Source organism: Simochromis diagramma, unplaced genomic scaffold (genome assembly GCF_900408965.1).
Source record: "Simochromis diagramma unplaced genomic scaffold, fSimDia1.1 OVJJ01000304.1, whole genome shotgun sequence".
Lineage (NCBI taxonomy): Eukaryota > Metazoa > Chordata > Actinopteri > Cichliformes > Cichlidae > Simochromis > Simochromis diagramma.
In genome coordinates, this window is record NW_024387030.1 from 8,784,829 (window position 1) to 8,810,471 (window position 25,643).

Here is a 25,643-nt window from a genome sequence, read left to right on the forward strand (position 1 = left end):
CTATATTTTGCACAGACAACAAATAAGGCAACATCTGAACTCAGAGTCAGTGTAAATTAGCATAGACTTGTTCAGAGTGATGACCCGATGGTCCTCTTTCAGGATAACAATGGCCCCATCCACAAGGCACGAGGGGGGTACAGAATAGTCTGATGGATCTTAAAATTAGGTGACCTGCTATGTCCTTTTCAGTCACCAGATCTCAAGTCATTTGAACATCTATATATGATTTTTTTTTTTTTGCATTAATGTGTCATATGTGTCAGACATATGCTTTTAAAGGGCCTTCAACACTGTCAACTGTTTCTATTAATATGTCCCTATAATAGTTAATTGTGTATAGAAATGTGTTTTGAAAGTGTAAACTTGCAGTTCCTTAAACAGTTCCTAAAGCGGTGATATTAGGAATCTCTTTAAAATGAACAAGTCTTTACTGTCATCTAGTGGGAATTAGAGCATTGTCACGATCATTGCAATAGACTCGTGCCCAACGGCTATTATAGGTTTCTATCTCCATCTAGTGCACGATAAGAACAATTCAGTTTTTAAACAGAGGGCGGAGTGACGTAATGTTGTCACAGTTTCTACGTGCGCGTTCATGAATCTCGTGACCTGCTGTCAAGCACACGCATGCTAGCGCACTATGCGAGATTTGTTTGTCAACGAATGAATCGGAAATTCCACAGTGACCCGGAACACTCAAAGTATAGTGACGGTAATATTTACTCTTGTCAAGCAGCCTTACAGCAAGTCGATAACAGGAAAGTGGTTTGACATGTTTTTATTTCACTTAAAGGACAAGAAAACTAGTTTCTCGTTTTATCGCTGCAGATTCGCTAATACGCAATTCTCCGAGTTCTCCAGCCGGTATTAGCTTAGCCAGCTAGCAAGCTGGGCTAACAAGGTGATGTAGCGACAGCTGTGGTGCGCTCAGGAAATGTGATGGAAGTTGGTCTAGGCGTGTTTCTTTATGAAAGTTTCATTTTTGGACTAATATGAAGCCTGACGATAGCTGCCGCGGAGCAGTAACCGCTTTCTGAAGGTGCAGTGAGCACAGCGCTGAGGTCGGGTTTCTTGGATAGTTATGAGCAGCATCAACATTACAACCAAAATCCCTCAATTAAGCTCTTTTTATACTAAAAGGTCAGCGCTGACACTACCGGCAACAAAGAGTGGGTTTTGAGAAGCGATGTGTTTTCGTGCTGTCACGAGATGAGTCTCGACGATGAAACACTGCAGGCTGGGATGTCCTCAGTCCAGTCGGGACTGGAAGGGCAGCTGCCGCTTTTACACGCCAGACATCACAGCGCTCAAGGCGGTCTGGTGTTGGATCTGAACTCCCAGGAAGACTACCTCAGCAGCAGCTCTCCTGAGTATGACAACTATGGGAATAACACCGGTCCTCTGTTCGAGAGAAGAAAGAGATCTAGATCCAACAGCTCCAGACATAGATTCAACGAGGTGGTCACGGAGCTCGGTCCGGAGGAAGTGCGGTGGTTTTACAAAGAGGACAAAAAAACTTGGAAGCCCTTTTTGGGCCACGATTCACTTAATATTGAGCTAATGTTTCGGAAATACTGCGAGCTGAACCCCGGTGCAGCATGCCCCCAGGCCAGTGGAGGAGAGGAGGAGAGCGGCTCTAGAGAGCTGGAGAGCACAGGGATGAACGGTGCAGTGCCAGCAGAAACGAGGACCAGCAGTGTGCACGGAGGCCGCGGGTCCTTGGACACATCCACCGTGTCCTCTGATGAGAGGGACGCTGAAAGCATTGAACTCAATGTAGAGTCAGTGTGTGTGCGAGGAGGACTCTATCAGGTTGATATAATACAGAGACAATGCTATCCTGTCTACTGGAAACGTAAGTATAATCACCCCAATGCAACCCAAATTAAATCACCTCTGCATCAGTCACATGTAAAGTAGCTCCTGGTAGAGAATAAGAAACACAACTTCTATTAGTCAAACCTCACGTAGATGTTATGAAAACTACAGAGATCTGCAATATATTAGCTGCCAAAACACTTCATACTGTTCTGTAAAATGTTCTAGTTTAAATGTTAAACCTGTAGCTGAGTATACATTTTCTGTAGACTTTTACTGTAGACTGTATAGTTGTCTTTTTTTTTTTTTTTCTTGCAAGCTAAGTACTTCATCTGGCCTTTTTTTCTGGATGTCAGTGTATTGAGCTCAGCTGATCTGCATTAACTAATTCATGGATATTTCCAGGAAAAAGCAGGGAACAAAGGAAGGCAGTTGCTATAGAGCTTCGGAAAACCTGACCTGAATGAATAGGGTTCATGGCTAACTGGGTCTTTTGAAGCTTAATTTCAAATGACATTTACAGAAGAGGTTATTTTCACAGTTGTTGATGCTGTGGATGTATTGAGACCCTCTCTGTACTCTTTCAGTGTGGTCTGACGGCTACGTTAACAGTTAAGAATGTGAAATAGATACTAAAGGAGGACGTTTGAATAGTCATCCAAAGCATATCAGTTCACAAGTGAGAGATTAGTTTACACAACGGAACATGTATAAAGGTCATTGATATACTATAAGATAGAAAACATCAGAATATTTAGAAAATAAAAAAATAAAAATCAAGGTTGTGTTAAATAGTTCTTAGCTTTAGTTTGGCATATTGCCAACAAGCCTAACAAACTTACTTGACTGAACTGTACCTACTGTCAGTCTATGTGTCTACATTAGCTTTAGAACACTTTGTCTTTAAATAGAAATAGACAGACTTTGAACAGGCTCACTCTGTAGAGAGAGAGAGAAGTTCTCTTTCTAAGGCAGCCTAATTTAAGATCCTACACTCTTATTCACCACCAGAGAATTACTTAATGATGTCACTCAAGACTGTAATCAAACATGGCCTCTCTGCATTAACCACTGAGACTTTGCCCCCCAGGATTTGTCAGACTTGTTGAGTTACAACGAAAGGATTCAGTTTCCAGAAACCGACTTACTTTCATTTCTACTTGCTAAATAAAACAATACATTTATTCCTTGCCAAAAATTGAAATTCCATGATTCCCATCCATGCAGGAGCTATTTGTTTTGTTTTGGATTTGATACTAGATAATGGCTGTTGTCCTACAGAACAAGACCATATCCCAGTGATGAGAGGCCAGTGGTTTATCGATGGTACTTGGTTGCCATTAGATGAAGACGAAAGCGACCTCATCGAACGGGAGCACCTTAACCATTTCCGTGGGCAACACGTGCAGGATACCTTTGAGATGGATTTGGTTCCCAGGACCATTGATAGTAAAGATGGTGAGCTCTGGGGAAGGGCAAGGGCAGGACAGCCTTAACCTTGGTGCAGTAAATTCTGTAATATAAAGCGTTTAAAGACAAAAATGCGTTAAAGAACACAGCACTGAAGCATCCATTCTTATAACTAACACAGTAAATGAACTTATTAACTAGATCATAGCTTAATCTGATGCTGATTGTTGCAATAGCCAGAATGTCGTTGAGTAATAACCTTCCAATGCATCTACTGATGACTGCGAATGCAAGTGAGAAGATTAAATGCTCTCATAGCCATTGCTGGTTATAAATTCCTTTAAAAAGTAAGTCAGTGAAAAACGCACCAAATCTGTGAAACAGTGAAACTAGAATAAAAGTAACCAGAGTCATAAATGAGCAATTTTGAGACAGCTCAAAATTGCTAGTGTAGATGCACGTTCAGTTGAAATGAATGAGGCAGGTGTGTCCATTCATGTGGGTGTAGGTTTTGTCATGTCACCCTTCTAGTATATAGCAGGTGCAACTCGTACGTTCTGGCTGGTCCTCCTCTGAGGGCTGGCTCAAGCAAAATGTAGCAGCATTTAGCTGTGAAAGGCAATAAGAAAGGGGTTCTTTGATTCAGCAGTCTCCTTTACGCAGCCAGATCTACAGGACCTTCACTGGTGATAAGTGTGTGGGTGTGTGATAAATAGAGCAAAAGGCAGAGAGAAAAGCATGCAGCAGCTGATAAAGATGGTGGGAAAAGTTTAGTCTTTATTGTAAAAACAAGACTCACAATATCACCAAGGTAATCTGGGACTTGTGTACTACATTGCATACCTTGCTTCAATCTTAGTGACATTACATGTCACTATTTTTCTTCAATTTTTATTTAATCTCAAGACATATAAGAGAAAACGATATAAAGTCGCTCATGTTTGACACGCATTGTGTATACGGACGCTAAGAGATTTAGAAGTATATGGATGCAAGTGTATAAAGTCTTAGTGGAAAGAAGGCTCAAAGTCCAGTTATTTGCAAGGTGAGAGAAATAATGTACAAGGCCACACAAATTGGTTTTGTGACACTTGGCAGACTCTCCATTACTCAATGCGCAGATCATAAGACTTTAACTTGTCTAATGTACTATTGCAAGGGAGAATAACCTACTCACCCTTTGAAAGCCATACGTAAGATATATATGTTAATAAAACCTAAAGAACCATCATTTGCATGTGCATTCATGTAGTGCGTATCTTGGCAACGTTCAAGATCTGCATGGGGGGAAAAAAAAAGTATTTTCCTCTTATATTTGTAAAAGCATGAAGGGAAAGTGAATGGTAGCTCCTGATAATTCACCTTGTTTGAGTTCCTCCTTCAGGCAGCTTTTAAAGAAATATGTTTTATCTTGAAACTAATCATTTGAAGCCCTGACAACATTAAGGGCTAGCACCACGATCTATAAATGCGTCATTCAATAAGGCAGCAATCCCTGACAGTACTGCAGTAAATACATTCCCCAAGATATCACTGTCTCCTTTACCTATTGCTACTATTTTATTGTGTTCCCTAGCCTAGACTAAAGGTTAGTGCAGCAGAAGACATGGTAGGCATACCAGTATGCTCTGCAGGTACATTGTCATCAGTGTGGTGCAAGTGCAAAATATGGGCTGATATACTGCTTCTGCTGGTTCTTCTTAAATAATAAACAAGGAAGAGTTAAATCTGATGTGTCACCCATGCGTGATATGGTGTGTTTTATGAAGTGAAGATTCATTGTGATTTTTACTGTTATAGAAAATTAAACAATGGCGTCACCCCCTATTATTATTTTTTTTTATTGTTACCGTTTGACACTTTCTTCAAAGAGTGCCTGCTGTCATTTGAGTCTTAAGCTGACAGGAATCGCAGATGGTGATCACTGGTGTAAGCCAGTAGTAAAAACTATAGGGCGTGTCCAGTATGTCAGCCTTAAAAGACGTCAGGGAAAAAACAAAGCGTGCAGGCTGGACACTGTGTCATCTTTGAGCAATGCAGTGTGTGTCGTTTGACGTAGGCAAGCCTCATAAGTTAGTTTGTGTGCTGCATATTCTGCTACATTTTATTAAACACCAGAGTGTAGGAACACCATGGGATAATTGATGACTGATACATACTTAAAAGAAACAGAAAATTCACACTTAATAACATAGCGTACATTTGACAGATGTATGGTACTGACTTGTGCTTAGGATACAAACAAAGAAGTCATTTGGCAGGAAGAGTCAGTTTTACAGTGTTTACATTCACAGCCTACTGTAACAAAGAGTTGGTAAAGGGATTTGTTTTATCTTATCTGCAAAGATAGTTTTATATTATATGATGCAGAACAGATGAAGGTTATCAGTTCACTGTGACCTGTTTGGACTGCTTCCTCTCATACTCGGTATCTCAATCATAAGGAACCACTTAGTTATGAATGGATCCATCAGTGCTGTAATGCCCAAATGCACATTACTGGTAGCTTTTATAACAAAACCCTCCCATACACTCAGCAGTTCTGTCCTCCACAGCTTTTCACCTCTACCAGTATTTGCAAGTCTGATGTCTGTGTTGTCTTTGATTGAATGTTTTAGTGAGACATGTCTTGTGCACTTGCTGATTTGATTAACAAATTTGAGAAAGCCTACATGTTTGTGGAACTGATTTTGTCACGTAGCATTTTTCTTACTAATTAAAATACTAGCATAAATTTAGTAATAAAATCAATAGAGAAAAAATTACCCAGTCATGATAAAATATTATGAATAACCAAGTTTTCGTTTCTATCGAACAGTTGACATATGTGTGTGGTTTTACATGGTTGTTTTCACAAGCTGACACTCATTTATTGAAGGAGAAAATGAAATTAGATCAGTCGTCCAATAAGATATGGCAGTAAATTATCCTCATTCTCACCACTTCTAAGCGCTTGCAATTAAACTAAAACACCTACTTATCTCTAACTAATTAAATCATATAGAAAGCAATTAGATTATTCACAGTGGAAAGAAATACATCTTCTAATCTGTGCTCCTCCAGGTAAGAGAGGCATTGGAGATAATCTTCCAGATACTTATTCAGAGCTCTTTGTAAAAATGTAGTCAGTAGGTTGGTTTCAGCATCACCTCCTCAAAATGGTTATAAATAGGAACGTATGAATTATTCATTAAGTGAAATGGAAAAATAAGTACTGTTAATGCTGTTAGACATGAACTTATGTAGTACACGTAAACAAAAAGAAATAATGGGGATTTGTAGCCTGTATAGTCAGAGTCATGCCATGTGTAGATATTCTCTGTACTTCTTTGATAAGTGTAAAAATGTCGTCTATAGCACATGTCAAACAGTGCTGCATTTTCGGCCTGAAGACTCACAATAAGTTCGCGTTGTATCAGGACATTTCCTATAGCCACCAGGTCACTGCGGTAACCAGCGCAGACTCTTAGTCTGTCCTGGTTAAAGTGGTAACCTGACTGCAGCACTACTTGATAGAGCTACTTGTTCAAGAGTGATGACAGCAGTAGTCTGTGTGACACCAGGGTAATGGCCATTACTCACTCACTGTTGGTTGTTAGTTCTCTCCCACCTGCCCCCTTTCTACCTCCCTTTTCTGTTCAAATGGAGTGGATATCAGACGAGTACTAAACCTACATGTCACAAGCGCAAACGCTGCCAAGGTACTGTAAAATACAATTTTATTTTTTCTTCCCCCTAAAAAAATCTGGTGTATTAGATCTAGCTTGTATCCCCTTCTTATAGCAGCTTGGTCTCTTTGAAACTTGAGTTTTCTTTCTTGTGTGGTTCAAACTTTTGAAATAATTTGACTATTTAAAAACTAGACCTAGGCTCAGTTAGCAGTTGTTTTAAAGGGAATTTAGGCTGCTTTCTGTGCTGCAGCCTTAACTGGGCCTAGTTGCTAGAACATCTTCCTTTGTGCATATACTTAGAGTTTTGTGCTATAGTTGTTAGCATTGCTGCTTTTTGGGGAATCCTGCATATGTGTCTTTCATCTCCTTGCTGGAATAGTGAGTAGACAACAGGGTTCACTCAACTACCAGAGCAAGATCCCTAATGCCAGTAGACATGGAATAAATAAGCTAGTCTTCAAAAAAGCCTTTTGAAGGCTTCTGCTGTCTTTAAAAAACAAAACAAAAACAAAAACGAAAAAACTCCTTTCCTCTCCATTTCTTACTCACTCTTTCTTTGCTCTCTTTATCTCAGTCCTCTGGCAGTATGACTGTACCATTAATGAACCACCATCATAAGCTCCCACTTTAAGGGCCATGAACAAAGCTCTTTGTTGAGAGCCAAGCACAATTGATGAGCCAAACAGAGAAGCCATTTATGAACAGTTACTATTATAACCCTTAACAGCTTCTTTCAAGTCCATCACTGTCCTAGTTCTGGATTTATAGAGAAGTCCAGGGGTCTGTGTCCTCATCTTCTAGTAAATCCGAAGCAGCCGATCTAAAGCCTAGCTGCTATATTACATGAAAATTGGATTGTCTTTGCTGCTCTGAGGTGGCCCTGGATGAAAGGAATGTTATTTTTGTCAAGACATAGTCAAGAAAAAAGTTGAAACTTTTCGTCAGGAACAAATGTCACAGTCCCAGGCCAGTTTATTTCATTTTATTTCAATTTTGCCTTTTATTCTTATTCCCATTATTTATTTTTTACCTCTCTCCAGATTTGAGATTCTTGCATACATGAAGTTTCTTTCTTCAAGAGTTTCCCCAGTTCCTTCACTCCTTGCCCATCCCTGTATAACAAATACTCTCATCCTGTGTTTCTTGGTAATTCTTGACAGGCTGTTAGAGATCTAGCTCAGTGAGTTCTTTTTTTTGGGTTGTCTGTCTGTCCCTGTGTACATTTTGATCCCCTCCTCTTTTACCTTCATTTCCTTACCTGCTGCCTTTCACTGTAAAACAGGAAGTGTTATTTTACAGCACTAAACATCAGTCAACAATTTTCACTCAAACTTTTGATATTAATAAAACCAGTAAAGTGGAGAAGTTAGGCATACTTCCTAGTTTTTTCCTGTTATTATCTCCTGTTTTACTGTGGATTTGGCTACAGATAAGTCTCAACAGTTTGAGTTGGCCTCAAACTAGTTTGTTTAGAACTGTGCAGCTCTTATAGCAAATGCCACCCTCCTTTTCACCTGTATGGTGTCTTCTGAGTACAGAGATATGAGGTAAGGAGTCTGTTTGAGATGAAACCAGCCTGGTTGGCAAAAGGCGCTCTTCTAAGAAGAACTGCTCGTTTCCCTTTCATGTTGATTACTGTCAGTATTTGGTGATGCAGTTTTAAAATGACCGGAAATATATGTGACAGAGAAAACTTTCTAAGAATTGCCTCAAATGGAAAGAATGTCACAACAAACTATTTTTTATCTGCCAAATAAAAGTGACAACCTGTCACTTTGCCTGTTCTTTTCAACAAACATTTCTTTTTTCAATCTCTACAAGTTATCCTCATTTCTTAGAGGCATTCATTCAGCTTGGGACTGGTTACATTCAAAGTGAACAGGTCTTTAGTACAGTTTAATAAGGGCTTGTCATCACATTACCCATAAAGCAAACCTACCCACAGTGAAAGTATCCTGCCAAGCAACAGTAGACGAGTTTAACAGATGCATCAGCACATTTTAAATTCAGGTGTATTAGAAGGAGCTGATAAATTCTCAAATTTATTGACAGATGTCTTATTTACTATTTATCTTTCCATTTTGTTAGGAATGTTTAATTAATAAAAATATGGAAATGATGCATAGTTGTGACACATGTTCATTTTTTTCAGTACTCTGTTATTAAGTAAAAACTGCATTTAAACTTTAAGAAATTAGATTCTCTGCGTAATAGTAATTCAGTTCCATTTTTTCCCCAGGGTTTGTGTGACCATATTAAAGAGTTTGAAACTAGAGAACACAATCTGGAAAATGGCATTTTTCCAAGTACTATACTTTTTTGTTCTTAAGGGTTTTAATTCCCAGTTTGGTTCCGAGCAATGTGAAGAAATGTGACCTTCAGCTGCTGTACAATAGTGTGTGAACCAGACAATAGACTGTGCACTGGACCAGTGCATGAGTTTTCCACCAGTCTTGTTCAAATTAATTTGATTGCACAATGCACTTAAAGGACAGAGACATAAATAACTGTTGAGTGAACCAGTCTCACCTATTGCTCTTAGCTTCTGTAGCAAATGGTGCCTGCTCTCTAGTCTACCTCTGCTCTTACTTGCTCTAGTCACTGCATTACACTTTGAATTGAGAACCAGGAGGGAAAAAAAATAACAGTAAGAGAACTAAATGTAGATATCAGTACCAAATATATCTTCAGCTGATGATGCACAAGGAGGGCAACAAGCCAGAGCTGAAATCTGCAAACATAATTTGTGTTGGTTTGATGTGTTTTTCTGTCTGCAGATCAATGCTCTGTGCTGCATTTTATCAAGCCGTTAGACTAGTTTGTTCCTACTTTTGCTAATTTGCACCACATTCCTAATTACTGCTTTGTAAATTTGATTTATTTTGATTTTTCCTGTTACCTAAGTTTTCCTTCTATCCCCCCCCCCCCCCCCCCCCAAAAAAGAAAAAAAAAAAAACAATCTCCTTGTGTCCTGTCTTTCCTCTAACTGTTCATGCTGTTCATGTACTCACTCCTCTCTCTCACTGCCCCCTGCAGCCATCCATAGTCTAAAGCTGAGTCGATCACATGTGGATTGGCACAGCGTGGACGAGATCTACCTCTACAGCGATGCCACAACTTCCAAAATTGCAAGAACAGTCACCCAGAAACTGGGCTTCTCCAAAGGTCTGTAACCACTTAAGGTTTCCTTTATTTATTTACTAGCATTTCTGATGAAAGCACGGTACAGAAACCCATCATATCTGCTTAAATGATTTCAAACTACAATTACTAGGATCCCTTGACTTTACTTGCATGTGTTCTACTGTGTGGTATTCAGCCGACACTAGCTTGCTAACACATTGTTATGGTAAGCATATCTGCTAAAGGTTAGCATGAAGTAACTGACTCAAGCCTTACAGATTTCGACATGCACACTTGCATAGGTGGAGAAAAAATTTATTTCAATAAAGTTTATCCTCTTTGCTAAGGATATGCCTATAAAATGTGTGAAGCCAAGTGTTTAGTCAGAAAATCGAATTGATTTCCTATTTCGTGAGCTTGAACAAGCGTCCAGTGCACACAACGACCTGTATATTAATGCATTTGTAGTTTGCATCAGGTATTTAAACGCAGTGTCCTAACTGGATTAGCCCAGGAGGTCACTCTGTGTCCATCTGCCAAGTGCTTAAAGGGCCCATGTGCTACTGAAAAGATAACAAAAAGCAATTGATGTTTGATCCGGATGGATGACTCTATTCTGATCTACAGTCTTCAAGCCCTACAGCACATTAATGTCTCCTGCTTTCAGGTTATTGGACAAAATGGACCTGGTTATTTCAATTTTACCTGAGATGTTCATTTAGTGCTAACCAGGCAGCAGTCCAGTAGATTCTATTACCCTGCTGTGTAACACATGACTAGACTAGATTATAGATTCTAAATAAGGTGACACACTTGGCCCCATTGACACATTGGCAGCCACAATCACAGCAGGGTTCCCAGGTTTCACCTACTGGCCTCTTTGGACTCCATCACTGCAGCTTTTTATAGCTTTCTGGTGAACATAGTTGTAATGTGTTTTTAAATAATGTTCTACAGAAAACACTAAGTTTAAATAGCTGGGGGGTTTTTTCTTTTTAAAGCTTGCTTTTGTAAAATGAAACTCCAACCCCGTCCTTACTTGTCTTTTAGCCTCAAGCAGCGGTACGCGGCTCCATCGGGGTTATGTTGAGGAGGCCTCACCCGAGGACAGACCCCCTCAGACTACGCACATTGTCTTTGTGGTTCATGGCATTGGACAGAAGATGGACCAGGGGCGCATTATTAAAAACACTGGAATGTGAGTTGATACCTGTATGTTTGTTCTTTTTATGATAGCAGTACTTTCAATTTCATTCCAATGGAATCCGGAATAAAATTAAAACCTAGTATAGATGAAGTCAAAGGCATTGTAAGAAAAGTCTTCCTGGGACATACTGTGGTGTAATGTTGGAACTGTCACAGTTCATGTTCTCTCTGCTAAACACAAACAGTCTCACTTCTTGTTCCTCTTTCATAGATTCATAGTTTCTCTGTGTGTTAACGTTTCTGTGCTCCTAACTAAGCTTACATCGTTTTGTTGTGGTTTTTTTGTAATGTGATATGATGGATTTGACATAAACCTGACACATACCTGTCTGTCTTCTTTTGTTGCCAATTATGTAGCTAGTGCATTTCTGAAGTGTCAGAGTGCATAACTGAAGCACTGCTCATGCAACAGTATCCACTAAATCATTCAGTTTTCCCCCCTCCACTCCTGCAGACTCTGTTTTCTTCTCCTGCCTGATTTTCTCTACCCATCTTTCTCACTCTTGGTCTGCTCATGCCGTTCTGTTAATTTACACTTGCGTTGTTAATGTGTGATCACACAGTGTACCAAACCTTAAAAATAACACACATAGACACAACAGAACAGGGAAATGCAGTTCTATAAAAGTAAGTAAAGAAAAATGACAGGATTCATGTTGCAGAATAAAACCAGCTGTTTCCAGGACTGGAAACATAGGCAAAAATGTGGTTACAGTTTTTGCCCATGTTTCCAGTCCTAATCAGTTCCTAATCAAGTCGTGCCATTCTGTCTCAGTGTTTTATATACTCATTGGTTATATAACCTTCATCTGTCCAGATTTCATGCCAGTGGGAAGATGTATCTCTTTTATTTGGATCTTCTATAGAGCACTCGACACATAAAAACAAAACAGTCAGCTTGATGCTGTGTTGATACTTTACTTGAATAAACCTACTGAGTTTCTTTTGTCTTTCAAAAGTTACATCTTGTTATGAGGAACTTAGAAAATTGTAAATTATGTAGAGCTTAAAATGACAGTGCACAATAGACACTTCTGTCTATAGAAATCTGATAAAGTAAGTTATCACAGCATCAGTTTCTCTTTTAAACTTACTGGAGTTCAGCTGTGTATACAGTATTGATCATATGTTGCTTAAGCTAGATGCAGTCCTTTCATATGTCTGTTTTTATCTAAAGGAATAACTGAAATAGCCCTGGACCATAGGTGTGGAAGCTTTAATTACACTTGTGCAGAACTGTCACTGTGTCACAAACTAAGGAGTTAAAGCAGATAAAGTACACAGAGTCAAGCTGCAATGTAAATGTTTACTGTAAAGATACTGTAAACATTTCTTCTATCTTCATGTAGATTATAGCGCACACACTTTCTCAGCCAAGAGAAACAATCATCCTGAAAACTTGATGTATTTGTTTGATTTTTGGTTGCTTCTTTTTACCTGAAGTAATATTAGGTATTTGTCTTTTCAGTCTCTTACGTGTACAGTGGGGCAAAAAAGTATTTAGTCAGCCACCGATTGTGCAAGTTCCCCCACCTAAAATGATGACAGAGGTCAGTAATTTGCACCAGAGGTACACTTCAACTGTGAGAGACAGAATGTGAAAAAAAAATCCATGAATCCACATGGTAGGATTTGTAAAGAATTTATTCGTAAATTAGGGTGGAAAATAAGTATTTGGTCAATAACAAAAATACAACTCAATACTTTGTAACATAACCTTTGTTGGCAATAACAGAGGTCAAACGTTTACTATAGGTCTTTACCAGGTTTGCACACACAGTAGCTGGTATTTTGGCCCATTCCTCCATGCAGATCTTCTCGAGAGCAGTGATGTCTTGGGGCTGTCGCCGAGCAACACGGACTTTCAACTCCCGCCACAGATTTTCTATGGGGTTGAGGTTTGGAGACTGGCTAGGCCACTCCAGGACTTTCAAATGCTTCTTACGGAGCCACTCCTTTGTTGCCCGGGCGGTGTGTTTTGGATCATTGTCATGTTGGAAGACCCAGCCTCGTTTCATCTTCAAAGTTCTCACTGATGGAAGGAGGTTTTGGCTCAAAATCTCACGATACATGGCCCCATTCATTCTGTCCTTAACACGGATCAGTCGTCCTGTCCCCTTGGCAGAAAAACAGCCCCATAGCATGATGTTTCCACCCCCATGCTTCACAGTAGGTATGGTGTTCTTGGAATGCAACTCAGTATTCTTCTTCCTCCAAACACGACGAGTTGAGTTTATACCAAAAAGTTCTACTTTGGTTTCATCTGACCACATGACATTCTCCCAATCCTCTGCTGTATCATCCATGTGCTCTCTGGCAAACTTCAGACGGGCCTGGACATGCACTGGCTTCAGCAGCGGAACACGTCTGGCACTGCGGGATTTGATTCCCTGCCGTTGTAGTGTGTTACTGATGGTGACCTTTGTTACTTTGGTCCCAGCTCTCTGCAGGTCATTCACCAGGTCCCCCCGTGTGGTTCTGGGATCTTTGCTCACCGTTCTCATGATCATTTTGACCCCACGGGATGAGATCTTGCGTGGAGCCCCAGATCGAGGGAGATTATCAGTGGTCTTGTATGTCTTCCATTTTCTGATGATTGCTCCCACAGTTGATTTTTTCACACCAAGCTGTTTGCCTATTGTAGATTCACTCTTCCCAGTCTGGTGCAGGTCTACAATACTTTTCCTGGTGTCCTTCGAAAGCTCTTTGGTCTTGGCCATGGCGGAGTTTGGAGTCTGACTGTTTGAGGCTGTGGACAGGTGTCTTTTATACAGATGAGTTCAAACAGGTGGCATTCATACAGGTAACGAGTGGGGGACAGAAAAGCTTCTTACAGAAGACGTTACAGGTCTGTGAGAGCCAGAGATTTTCCTTGTTTGAGGTGACCAAATACTTATTTTCCACCCTAATTTACGAATAAATTCTTTACAAATCCTACCATGTGAATTCATGGATTTTTTTTTTTTTCACATTCTGTCTCTCACAGTTGAAGTGTACCTCTGGTGCAAATTACTGACCTCTGTCATCATTTTGAGTGGGGGAACTTGCACAATCGGTGGCTGACTAAATACTTTTTTGCCCCACTGTATATTGATGAAGCAAATTGTGGTGAGATGTTCCAGTTACAATGTCCTAAAACAAAATCAGACAGTGTAAACCTGCTAATCCTCAAATGCCAAACCTGACTGTCTTCATTAAAGCCAATCTAAAAGCAAGGAAAACCTTACAAAACTTGGGAAAGCTGTAAAGCAGCACTCAGACCTTTGAGCATTTCCCCTACACTGAAAGTCCTGTCAAAACCTGCATTAGGTGCTCTATTCACAGTGCAGTCATTTAAAAGCCTCTCCCAACCTCCATTTATCCATGTCAACAACTGCCTCACCCCTCTCTCTTTGTGTATTTAGTGTATCCTGCAAGCTAATGGTGTCCCATATAGGGCTAATAGCAGTGTAGCCTTTGTATGCATGCTGCACAAGGGAAGCAGCTGCATCAGTAAAATGGGCATCATTCTTTTCTGTCTGACAGTCGTATGACTAAGACTATATAGATTTAGACTTCGAATCTGTCGTTATAATAAACTGCTCCTGAGACAAAGTGACAATGACATGGTTACTAAACAGCATATTCCCAAATGCACTCTTAAGTCCTTCAGTTGTATATCTGCAATATTGTTGTTAAATACATTATATGCTGTTTTGGTATTGTATGTTTAGGCTGCGGGAAGGTGTGAGGAAGATGGAGGAGAAACATTTCTCAGAGCACAATGAGGAACATGTGGAGTTCCTGCCTGTCGAGTGGCGCTCCAAACTCACACTGGACGGAGGTGTGCATGCATGTTGTTGTCTTTTGTGGAAGAAATACATTTTTGATGACTGCATATATGAACAATAGTCTGTTGTCGTTAGCTCTTTTTTTTGTGCTCAGATGTGGGTATGTTTCTGCAGATACGGTAGACTCGATCACACCAGACAAAGTGAGAGGACTGAGAGACCTTCTCAACAGCAGTGCCATGGATATCATGTATTACAACAGCCCTCTTTACCGGGATGAAGTAAGAGTCATACAGATTCAGTAATTAGAGTCCCTTGTGCTCTCTCCTTCGTCTCTTCTCATTATTTCACATTCTCTCCCTCTCCAGATTACCAAGGGTCTAACAGAGGAGCTGAACAAGCTCTACTCACTTTTCTGTTCACGGAACCCTGATTTCGAGAAAAAGGGTGGCAAAGTGTCTATCGTGTCTCACTCTCTTGGCTGTGTCATCGCGTATGACATCATTACTGGCTGGGATCCCGTGCGGTTTTGTTTGCAGGAGCATCGCGTTGTGGAGGAGGACCTAGACCTTCGCTGGATGTCTTATGAAGAGAGGCACCTTTTAGAGCAGCAGAGGCAAACAAGGAACAGGTAGAGCTTTCCTTTGTAGGTTAATGACTCTCAGGGGCTGTATGTATAGTTGTGTTCAGTTCAGTTGTGTCTGTTTGGATCCTAAAAGATATGAGTTTAAAGCGGTTAATGTCAAGGAGCCTTGAGAATTGAGTTTTGATACTTTAATGGCAACCCCCTCCCCAATTCAGCTTTGTAGTCGAATTAGATAGGTTAAATTTAACATGTTTATTAAAATATTTTTAAAAAATAGCCACTCATACTGAATTTTAATGAAAAGCTCATAATTAAATGTTTATTTTGCCTCCAAAAATCTGATTAATTGAACTTTACTTTACTCCGAATGTTTCCCTTAATCATCTATGCCATAACATCAGTGGCTCAGTGTTACTGTCACTCAGTTTATATCCTTAAATTTAACATCAAGCCTAATATTTTTGTGTGTGTGCGTGCGTGTGTTGGGTGAGCAGTTATATATTTATTTAAAATAAATACGCCATGTGCTGCATGCTGCTCTTCTCGTGCCCTATTTTAAAGTTTTATTTTTGCTTGTTTGTTTTGTGTGTGTGTGTGTGTGTGTTTGTGTGTGTGTGTGTGTGTGTGTGTGTGGGCTGCAGAGTAATACATCAGCTGGCCACTGCCCATCACGCTGTGTGCACAGTGCCATTATTGTGTGCACCATTAACTTTGTAAGACAAGAAAATGCTGTAATAAGGTTTATTGATCTGACTGAAAAGGGGACTTTTTGATGACTGGCCTCTTTTGTTAATGGGGCAATGGGTATCAATATTGAAAGAGATTTTCACGCTGGAGTTTAGAAGTTTCAAATTTCTTTATAAGGTGTAGTTTGGGCTTCTTTACTTGCTTCTTGTTGCAGGTTACAAGAGCTGGAAAATCAACTCGCCACACTTGAGGCCTCTAAACCCTCAGCCCCCCCAGCCCTCAAATTTAAGGTACTATATTGCTTTGTAAAATATCACTACTGTAATGTGTAAGAATCTTTGACAAACTTTTAGGTGTTAAACTAATATGTTCTGTACTCCTAAAAATAAATGAATATATGTCCATATAGGAAATAAAACGGAAATTAAATGTGGCATTTACACAACAAATAAATCCTGTCTGTATAAATACGAAAGACTTCTACATTTACAGTAAATAATCTTGGCACCTTTCATTTCTCAGGTAGAGAATTTCTTCTGCATGGGTTCTCCTCTGGCAGTATTTTTGGCACTAAGAGGAATCCGCCCTGGTACCAGTGTCCACCAAGACCACATCTTGCCCACCTCAATCTGTAGCAGGCTCTTCAATGTCTTCCATCCCACAGACCCTGTGGTCAGTACTCTTACTGTACCCATCACTGTCTTGTCCTTTATAGATGAGCAGGAAAGGAAATCGAGAACCGGTTCCCAGTAGTTCAGTTCCTTGGAATTATCGGTCTGCTTACCTATCGCGTTGGCTTATCAGTTCCATTTACACTACAAACAGCTGATTTCAGTTCATGTGTCTGAGGAGGAAATTAGTGGCGCAGTTTACAGCATGGATATGGACGATACTTTAATTTTTATTTACATTCAGAGCAAAAACATCGGCATTATGCTGCTAACAGCACTTTGGGTCTTTGCAAGCATCTGCACAGACAGCATGCTAATGCTAAGCTAGCCAAAATCCCAGAGTGATGATAAAGCTTTTTTTTTTATAGCAGGTGCATTTTTCCCTTCCGATTAATCTGAATTGGCCTCCATTTGCTGTATTAATTATTAAAGTGAATATATTAGCTGATGAAATTGTTACATTTCAAGTTGATCAATGTACATACAGTCCTACAGCAGTCCATCTTGACACTTTGGCTGCTCTGTGTCTGGGAAAGTGCACTTAAAGGATAAAAGTTATCTGTGAGAGCAAACTTAAACTCTGCTGGTGAGCACACGTTTTTTCTGAATGCACATGAAATGTGGTGGATGTAATGTAACTGTGCTTAAGTCAAGATTTAGTTTTGTCTGCATGAATTTAGAGCGCGCTTTGTTCTGAAGAGTTTAGGTTTTTTGTTTTTTCCACTGTGCAATGTCAATAACTCCTGTTTTACTGCCTTTTTAGGCCTACAGATTGGAGCCACTCATCTTGAAACATTATAGCAACATTGCACCTGTTCAGATACACTGGTAACAATCTGAATTTTATCACCCTGCTATTCCTTGAATGGACTCTTAATATTTTATAAGTAATTATTCTCTGACTATTTGTGGTCTGTGTATTCATCAGGTGTAGCGCCACTAACCCCACACCTTATGATGAGATCAGGCCTACTTTTCTCAACCCTGTTAAAGATCCCACGTCGGATACAGAAAGCATCCCCAGCCCCAGTACATCACCTGTCCTACCCCGGAGGCACTATGGGGAGTCAATCACTAATTTGGGCAAGGCCAGCATATTGGGTAAGTCCAACACAAACTGAGCACATGTGTTTATGTTATTACAAGTGTTTGTTATCCAGCATCAGTTATACACTTTGAAAGAATTTAAAAATAGTCTGTAAGGAAGTTTAGAGTAATGACTGTTCAGGATCAAAGTGTCTGTGGTTGTTCACTACTTCAGGATAAGATTAGATGAACCTGAAGGAACAGACTACTGTGGTAAAAGGTAATTGATGTGTTAGTCTGAAAAAATGCTTAAGTGAGTTTTCGCTGTTGAATTAATAGCCATGTGAATGCGAGGATCCAAGGATTTCCAGCTGAACTTTGCATTGTACTGAGATAATTTTATACACTTCACTCGTCTATGTTCGTAATACTGTCGCTGATCAGTGCAGGTTGTTGACTGTTCTTTTAATTTCTGATGACAACTATGTGCTCAGAGTGAGAGCTGGGAAAAAAATCCCTGTGCTATTTGTACTCTGTAATTAATGAATCTATTTTATCCTAAGAGGTCGTTGTATGTAGGTAAGATGAGATTTTTTATTTTTATTTTTTTTTAATTTTTAAATCACAGTTTTAGCTCCACAGTGCCATCAAGTGGAAATGAGAGGAATATGCTCCTTTTATAATAATGAATGCATTTATACTTTGAAATCATAATATAGGCACTTTACCTTTATCTACTGTCTTATTCCGACACTACAGGAGCAGCAAGCATAGGAAAGGGCATTGGAGGAATCCTCTTCTCACGTTTTTCCCGCTCCAACAGCCAGCCTTCAGTGTCTCTGGGACTTGAGGGTGGAGCAAGTGTTGAAGAAGAGGAGCAAAAGCGCACAGAAAGTCAGTCAGCATACGGCCTCTCTATGTTGACTCGACCCACCTCACCCACTGCTGACACATCCTGTAAGTTCACTTATCCCTCGAGTAATGTTTATATTCTTTTTTTTTTTTTTTTTTTTTTTGTTTGTAAATAAGGCAAAAAAGTATATCATCCACATCCATCTGTTAACTTTCTTATTAAGTATTTTGTTTTTGAAATGGCACTGAGGTTCACTGTACTCAAGATTAGATTAAATCTAATTAAATTAGATTTAAAGATAAATAAATAAATAATGCAGTAACATAGTTATAGTATAGTGTAGTAATATAGTAATGTTTTTTGTTTTTATTTAAAAGAAAAGGATGTTTGTAGCCTCCAGAGAAAGTGACAAATGGCCTACACCTGCATTCTTTCTCATAGCCAGCAGGGGGCGACTGCTCTTTGCATAAAGGAGGAGGATAGAGTAGATGTCTATGAAAATAAACCTACTGTTCTCTTGATTCGTGATATTAATGAGTTTAGTCAAAAAATATGAAAATGTGAAAAAATACATAAATAAAAATGATGTCTTCAGGGTCATGGTAGTTCTTTTTAGAACTGAAGAAGCTTCGTGGATGAGAGGTGATATGTCTTTTAAGAAATGTAATGAAGTCCAGTCACTTTCTTTCCAAGCTCCTTAGACTAAATAAAAATGATTTTTTTATTTGTAGTAAGTGAAGTTAATGGATACTGGATAAAGCAGAGTAATCTAGGGCATGTCTGCTGTGTGATGAACAAGGCACTACTATCAGCATGATGTGCCCTTGGTTTCCAGGCAGTTTCACACTTTCACTCACTACGTGCTCGGTCGACTAGATGTCAGTGTGGCTATGGACATCTTTTATGTGCAGGCTATTGATGTCATGTGGTGTCTGTTTTTAATCATGTATTATTATGCATTTGTCTCGATACTTCCTGTTTTTACTCATTTGTTTTTCTGTCTTGCAGTGGAGCTTGAGCGTCGCATTGACTTTGAGCTCAGAGAGGGTCTGGTGGAGAGCCGCTACTGGTCAGCAGTGACCTCACACACAAGCTACTGGTGCTCACATGACATAGCTCTCTTCTTGTTGACCTTCATATATAAACAGAAGGCGACACCCTCTAACCCAGCAGATACCCCGGATCCAGAGTGAGGCAGCATGCTTTTTAAAACGGAACACAACACTGAAAGAGTGAAAGCATCTCTTGTGACACATAAAGTGACTTTGTTCATTACTTTTTCTTGCTTACAAACTTAAATACACTAAAAAAATCCTGTCTTTGTTTGGCTCCCAATCAAGCACTTTTAATACTTGGGAATCATTACTTACAGACTCAGAACTTTCTTCCAAACTTTTCATCTTTTTTGTTTGTTTTTTACGTTCTGCACAATTGCTTACCCTGATGGTGGATCCGGTGGACCAGGAACTCTTATTTAGGAACAAAAGCACTGATGCATAGGTGATTGTTGCACCCAGAGGAAGAGACTTCTAACTTCATTCCCAGTGTGAATTTCGACAGCTGAACTGTGTCTATCATGTCCATCGATTTCATGTAAAACAATACCTAAGTCAATTTGCTCAGCTACAGACTCGGTCTGAAACTTTGGGGCACATTTGACTAAGCCTCAGTCACGAAGGTGTCAAGTTATGTCTGATATTTTTGTTTGTTTGTTTTTCTCTGTTACACAAATGCGCGCGCACACACAAACATAAAGAAAAGAACATTTTTGGCAAAGTTCTCTTCTTCAAGTTGAATATTTAGCTACTGCATGCTAAGAAACCCATGGGAGCAAACAAAGGCAACGTGTAATATATAATATTTCTTTACTTTCCCACATAAAAGACACATAATGCATTATAATGAAATCATATTATTTTGGCAAATTATTATAATAATTATTATTTTGGTACTTTTTTCCCCCTCTATTTTTTTTAAATTTTCAATTATTTGAGTCTTGAAATAGAGTGCACCAAATAAAGCCCAAGTAAAACACTAGTTTTATACTGCACAAATAGAGTATAACATTCTCCTTTGTGTTTAATCGTCACTGATAAATAGTGCAGTACCAAGGGGGCAGATGTGTCTTACAAACACAGTGACTAAATTGTATTTACTTATTTTCTTACAGTGTAGAGATCTAAACCATAGTCTAAAATCTAAATCTTACATACTCACTCGAAACAATATCACTATTTCCTCCTCAATACAAGCTTCTATTTTGGGGATAACTTATGGAGATGATTTTTGCCCGCGTGGCTTTGTATTGATGAATCATTGGTACTAGATGTATTTTTACTTAAAACAAATACAGAAATATTTTTTCCTAGTAACTTTCGGACACTTTGGGGATCTTAAACTGGATGTTACCTCAGAAAAAAAAAAAGGGATTTGAGCTTGTGGCCAAATAACTTGTATGTGTCACCTTTTATTAGATGCCCTGCTCAATTAATGCTAAGGCAAAATTGTGGTTGGCCTGGAGTTAAAAAAGTAGAGTAGATTATTTAATTTTTAAACGTTACCTTCATTATAAAAACAAATGTCTTGTTTGCCTTTTTTTGTCCACAGTTCACACTTTGCTAGCTTGATCGTTCACTTACAAATTCAGTTGAAATAGAAAAGAAGGATGACAAATGATGGAAAATCATTAAATTTTATATATAAAAATATAATAGTAGTACTGATGGGGGTTATTGTAGCTATAATTCCAAGTACTGATTCAGCACAAGTTAGTGCTTACTCACTTTGCATGGTGTCAAATTAATAGTAAATGGATTGTTGGGACAAGAATAATGCTGCGTGCCAACACACATCTAAGAAACTTTATTCTGACTAAAAACGTGTGATTGCTTTTGGCTTTTCTAATGAATAGATTTTATTTGCTGTAGATTATGAAATGAAACTGTCCTCGTAAATATTTATGTGACAGACGAGCCTTTCTGTCATTGTCAACTTTAACTTGTGTTCTGCTTATTGTAATGTAGTAATCAGTTGTTTTTGAATTTGTTATGGTGCAAGCTGCAGCTTTACTGTGCCACACAAGGGCTGTCGCTGACTGTCGTTTCTTTAACTTCTGTGTTTTGTGTACAAAGGCCTACTGACTTAAACCAGGCTGCCTTGTGGAGATCACCTGATAGGTAACCAAGAAGTAGTGCAGAAGCTGGGTCTAATAAGGGAGGGGGGTAGTTAAGTGTTACTGTATTTGATCTGGTGGCTCTTGAACATTCATGGGCTATAAATTGCACAGAAACTATTTTAACACAGCCCGTTTTTGACTTTTTATTTATTCTTTACTTCCCGTCTGTTACGATGCATAAAACAATCTGGATATGTATTTCAAATACACAGTGCTGTTCTTGCTTTGCATTCATTCAGTCAAACATTGTGAGTTTCAACACAGCAAATACGTAGTTGTAACAATAACATTGTTTCTAAAACTTGTGTGAAAATTTGCACATTTTCATATTTAGGCTTATTTTCAAATGTGTCACAGGCAAGAAACTGGAGCGCATTAAAGATAATTTTGGTAAAATATGCTGTAAGTTTCACTGTATGAGATTTTGATGTACAACATTTTGAATGACAACAATACATTTTTTTTATTTTTTGTCAAAGATACCACAAGTATCAGGGAAATGTCTGCTTGTACATGTTTTGTAGGTTCAACACTCTTGTCAATACCAGATTAAAGCCATAATTAAACAGTTTAGCACAGGTGTCCACAGACTAAAGACCTTTATAAATGGCTTTCGGGGAAATGGATGTACATTAAACTGTGGGTGTGTTGAATGAAATGGGATGATGAGGGATATGGTGATCTGGAGAAATGTCCCAGGAGCTGTGCAATAACTCATGCCTGTATTGGATTCTAACTGCCATCCAAAACACTGTATAAATGTCCTTTTTATAAAGTATTCCAATTTGGATGTAATCAGTACTTCATTAACTGTCTTTTTTTTTTTTTCTTTCTTTCTTTTTTACTTTTAATAATCAGAGGAAAATATTGAGATTGGAAACTTTTTTTGTGGAGGAGGACGATGCTTTCATTTCTCATTTCCAGACTGAGGACAAAAGAAGCGTTTGTTCATCTGAAACTCAGACCAGATTCTTTCCGAGGCGCCCCCTGAAGTGAACAACAAAGCCGACTTATAGATTGTGAATAGCCTGCATTGTATTAAAGCTGTCGTGGCTTCCACTGGGGGCGAGTTTAATGCAGTTTAGCAACATCTGCAAAGGCGAGGCTCACAGATGGGACCAGTTAGAGGTGACTCACAAAAGGCCCTGTTGTTCTGTGTTTGACCACAAGAGGTCAGTCATTGGTCATCTAATGATAATACTCAAAAAAACAGGACCACAGTGACCAGCTGTCCAGTGTCCTTCCTCTTAAGTCATTTCCATCTATTGCTCTTACCTAGTTGAGCTATTTTTGGCAGTATTAATGTGCTTAAATATATTCATGACTGCTCTGTTGTGTTCACTTATATACCTTTAAGGAAAAATGGAATGTACTACAGCCATCTACAACCACAAATGCCAAAAAAACCCCAATAAATGTGAATCCCTGAGCACCCCGCTACCTCCTACCCTTACCTCCTTCACTGCTCCGCTTCCTCCACTATACCTCCTCTGTCCTCATCCACATCACCAGCAGCCAAGCCAGCTCTCCATCTGACTCTCCTGCTCTGCATCTGGCTGACTCAAATGTTTACTCTGCAATTAAAACACAGCCTATAAAAGGCAATGGGTCGACTGCCAGACACTGACGAGGGGGTCGGAGCTGCAAGGAGAGCGGTTATAAATCGCTTTGATGCCGACCGTAGTCTGAAGGCCCAGATTCCTGAGCTGGAGGATTGGAGCTCAGTGAGTTCATCAGAAGACAGAGCCAGAAACACTGATGATTCATGGCCCTTTACTGCATCTCACTTGGAGAGCGGGTATTGTTCTGCTGCTCTGGAGAGAAAGGAGATGGCTGACTTTCTGATTCCCCCCCCCACAAAGTTTTCATTTGATCACCTCACAGAAAGCATGTGTAAAAGCTCCCAGTGTTCCCTTTTCTCTGCAGTTACTGATGATTTATCAGCACTCAACATGTGATGCTTCTGTAATTCAATTAGTTTCTAATACAGTGTAATTAGTGGTTTAGAGACAGTTAAATATAGTTTACAAAAGATAATATGTGATGTGGAATTGGATAATCTAATTAAGATTATTTATTCACTACTGAACTATTTCTTCTTTTTTAGATTTCTTGTCTGGAGTTTTACGTCTTATGCTCTGGTATATTATTTTCTATTAGATAAAAATAAATATTTGTGAGGAAGTTTTCTTCACAGGCTCAAATTTTACAGCCAAATGTTTCAATGTCAGCAAAGAACAGAGGGATCTGCATTGCTTGGCTAATTTCCACACTTCATATTAATCGACTGGCTGAAATAGTGTTCACTTAAAGAAAATAACAGTATTTATGGCTATCAGTAAAGTGGGATTTTGGAAAAACACATTGGAAAAGTGATGAAACCAAAATTCCCTGTTATTCTGTCCACTTACTCCCATGAATAAAGAACCAAAGATCCCTGGATGCTGCTGCAAGGCTCAGCAGCACTATTGCCATAAAAGGTAGCTTGAGATCTTAACTGCATGTCTAATAACACTACCAGAAACGGATGAATTTCTTATTCCAGAAAGCAAAGCTGTAATAAAACAGCTTGCACATATAGCTCACATTCACACATGACTTATATTTTTAGATGGCGTGATTGTCAAATAAATGTATGGATTTGTCAGACAGCTTTTTAAAACCTGAGCCATTATGTTGGATTTTATGTCTCATATGCTGCATTTAAGATCTAGAATAAGGAAGATGATATATTTGTAGAAGTACATTTTTTTTCCCATTCCTGTTGCTTAAAGCTCCAATCTGTAGCTATATAAAGTAGGCAGAAATACATAATGAAAATCACATAGACACACGATTTTCTTCCATCATGGATTTACTAAAAATATTAAAATACTGTACTATATATATAGGGGATATACATTACTGGTATATCTATCAGCACCGCACTTTTAGTTTTGAGTTCATTTTGATGCTATTATTTTTACCTTTTTTAATGTCCTGTTTTATTGCATTTTAATTAAGTAATAGTTAAATGTCACGCTAATTATTATTTCTACAACGTCGCATAAAGTATCGGGAGGGAGGCGACTCTCTCTCACACACACAGAGGCACACAAATCATTTGAAAGCTTCGAGTGTTACGTGTGTGAGAGGCGACAAAGGGACCAGTACGCGACCAGAAAAGCTCCCAGTATGAAAGGAAAAGTGGGATTGGAGAAGTGACGGTGACGTTATACTGCTGGAAAGAGAGGGAGGGAGGAAAGGGGAAGGCTGGACTCCATTAAGCCGAAGCCTGCGGGAAAACAGTTTGGGATACTTCACTTCTTCAGCGAGTTCTTCGGGGATTTCTTTCTTCTTTTTTTTATTCCTTTTACAGACTTTCTACATGATTTAAGGACGGGGGACTTATTCTCTACCGTGTAGACGACTGCTTCAGCGTTTTTTCGTCTTTGTGAAGGTGAGTGTTCAGAGTTAAATGCTGACCTCAAAGCTGTGCCCGTTCTCTGCTGTGAAATACATAAAAAGAAAGCCTTTTTCTTTTTCCTCCTACAGCCTGTGCTGCGTTCAAGAAAACGTTCAATATTAATAACTTTTCCGGCTAATTTAAGAGGCTTGTCTGCTTTTAGAGACACTTTCTTCTGAACTTACCGCTTTACGGACCG

The 25,643-nt window shown here is 39.1% G+C and overlaps 2 protein-coding genes and 1 long non-coding RNA gene across 7 annotated transcripts in view; 2 read left to right on the plus strand and 1 right to left on the minus strand.

The window, feature by feature from the left end:
• Nucleotides 1–598: 598 nt before the first annotated feature.
• ddhd1a (DDHD domain containing 1a) lies at nucleotides 599–22,800 on the plus strand. Of its 2 annotated transcripts, XM_040041489.1 has the most exons (14): nucleotides 599–1,858; nucleotides 3,103–3,279; nucleotides 6,831–6,932; nucleotides 9,939–10,067; nucleotides 11,076–11,223; nucleotides 14,945–15,054; nucleotides 15,176–15,282; nucleotides 15,370–15,632; nucleotides 16,489–16,564; nucleotides 16,797–16,946; nucleotides 17,709–17,773; nucleotides 17,874–18,046; nucleotides 18,731–18,928; nucleotides 19,833–22,800. In XM_040041489.1, exons 1-14 carry the CDS (start codon nucleotides 1,213–1,215, stop codon nucleotides 20,015–20,017), a joined length of 2,529 nt encoding a protein of 842 aa, XP_039897423.1. In that variant the 5' UTR covers nucleotides 599–1,212; the 3' UTR covers nucleotides 20,018–22,800. The 2 variants fall into 2 exon arrangements, with proteins under 2 accessions (XP_039897423.1, XP_039897425.1); XM_040041491.1 differs by lacking the exon at nucleotides 6,831–6,932 and having other exon boundaries at nucleotides 600–1,858.
• On the minus strand, nucleotides 12,324–15,463 carry LOC120739645. The gene is made up of 3 exons (XR_005697264.1): nucleotides 15,353–15,463; nucleotides 13,595–13,598; nucleotides 12,324–12,335 (listed from the first exon to the last, which is right to left on the minus strand). It is a non-coding gene; the product is annotated as an uncharacterized LOC120739645 (long non-coding RNA).
• A 2,354-nt stretch (nucleotides 22,801–25,154) lies between the features above and the next one.
• Nucleotides 25,155–25,643, plus strand: part of fermt2 (FERM domain containing kindlin 2) — a 38,461-nt gene continuing 37,972 nt past the window's right edge. For 2 of the 4 annotated variants that reach the window (XM_040041493.1, XM_040041494.1), the window contains exon 1: nucleotides 25,159–25,438. The gene's annotated coding sequence lies outside the window, so the exon portion shown is untranslated. Of the gene's footprint in view, nucleotides 25,439–25,643 lie in introns of all 4 variants that reach the window. The other 2 variants (XM_040041492.1, XM_040041495.1) reach the window with 2 other exon arrangements.

Bases quoted from the DNA above. Each gene is read 5' to 3' on its own strand.
- ddhd1a (XM_040041489.1), top strand. From the start codon at position 1,213: ATGAGTCTCGACGATGAAACACTGCAGGCTGGGATGTCCTCAGTCCAG. The intron at 3,280-6,830 runs GTGAGCTCTGGG...GTTGGTTGTTAG, and splicing joins GACCATTGATAGTAAAGATG to TTCTCTCCCACCTGCCCCCT. The intron at 11,224-14,944 runs GTGAGTTGATAC...TTGTATGTTTAG, and splicing joins ATTATTAAAAACACTGGAAT to GCTGCGGGAAGGTGTGAGGA.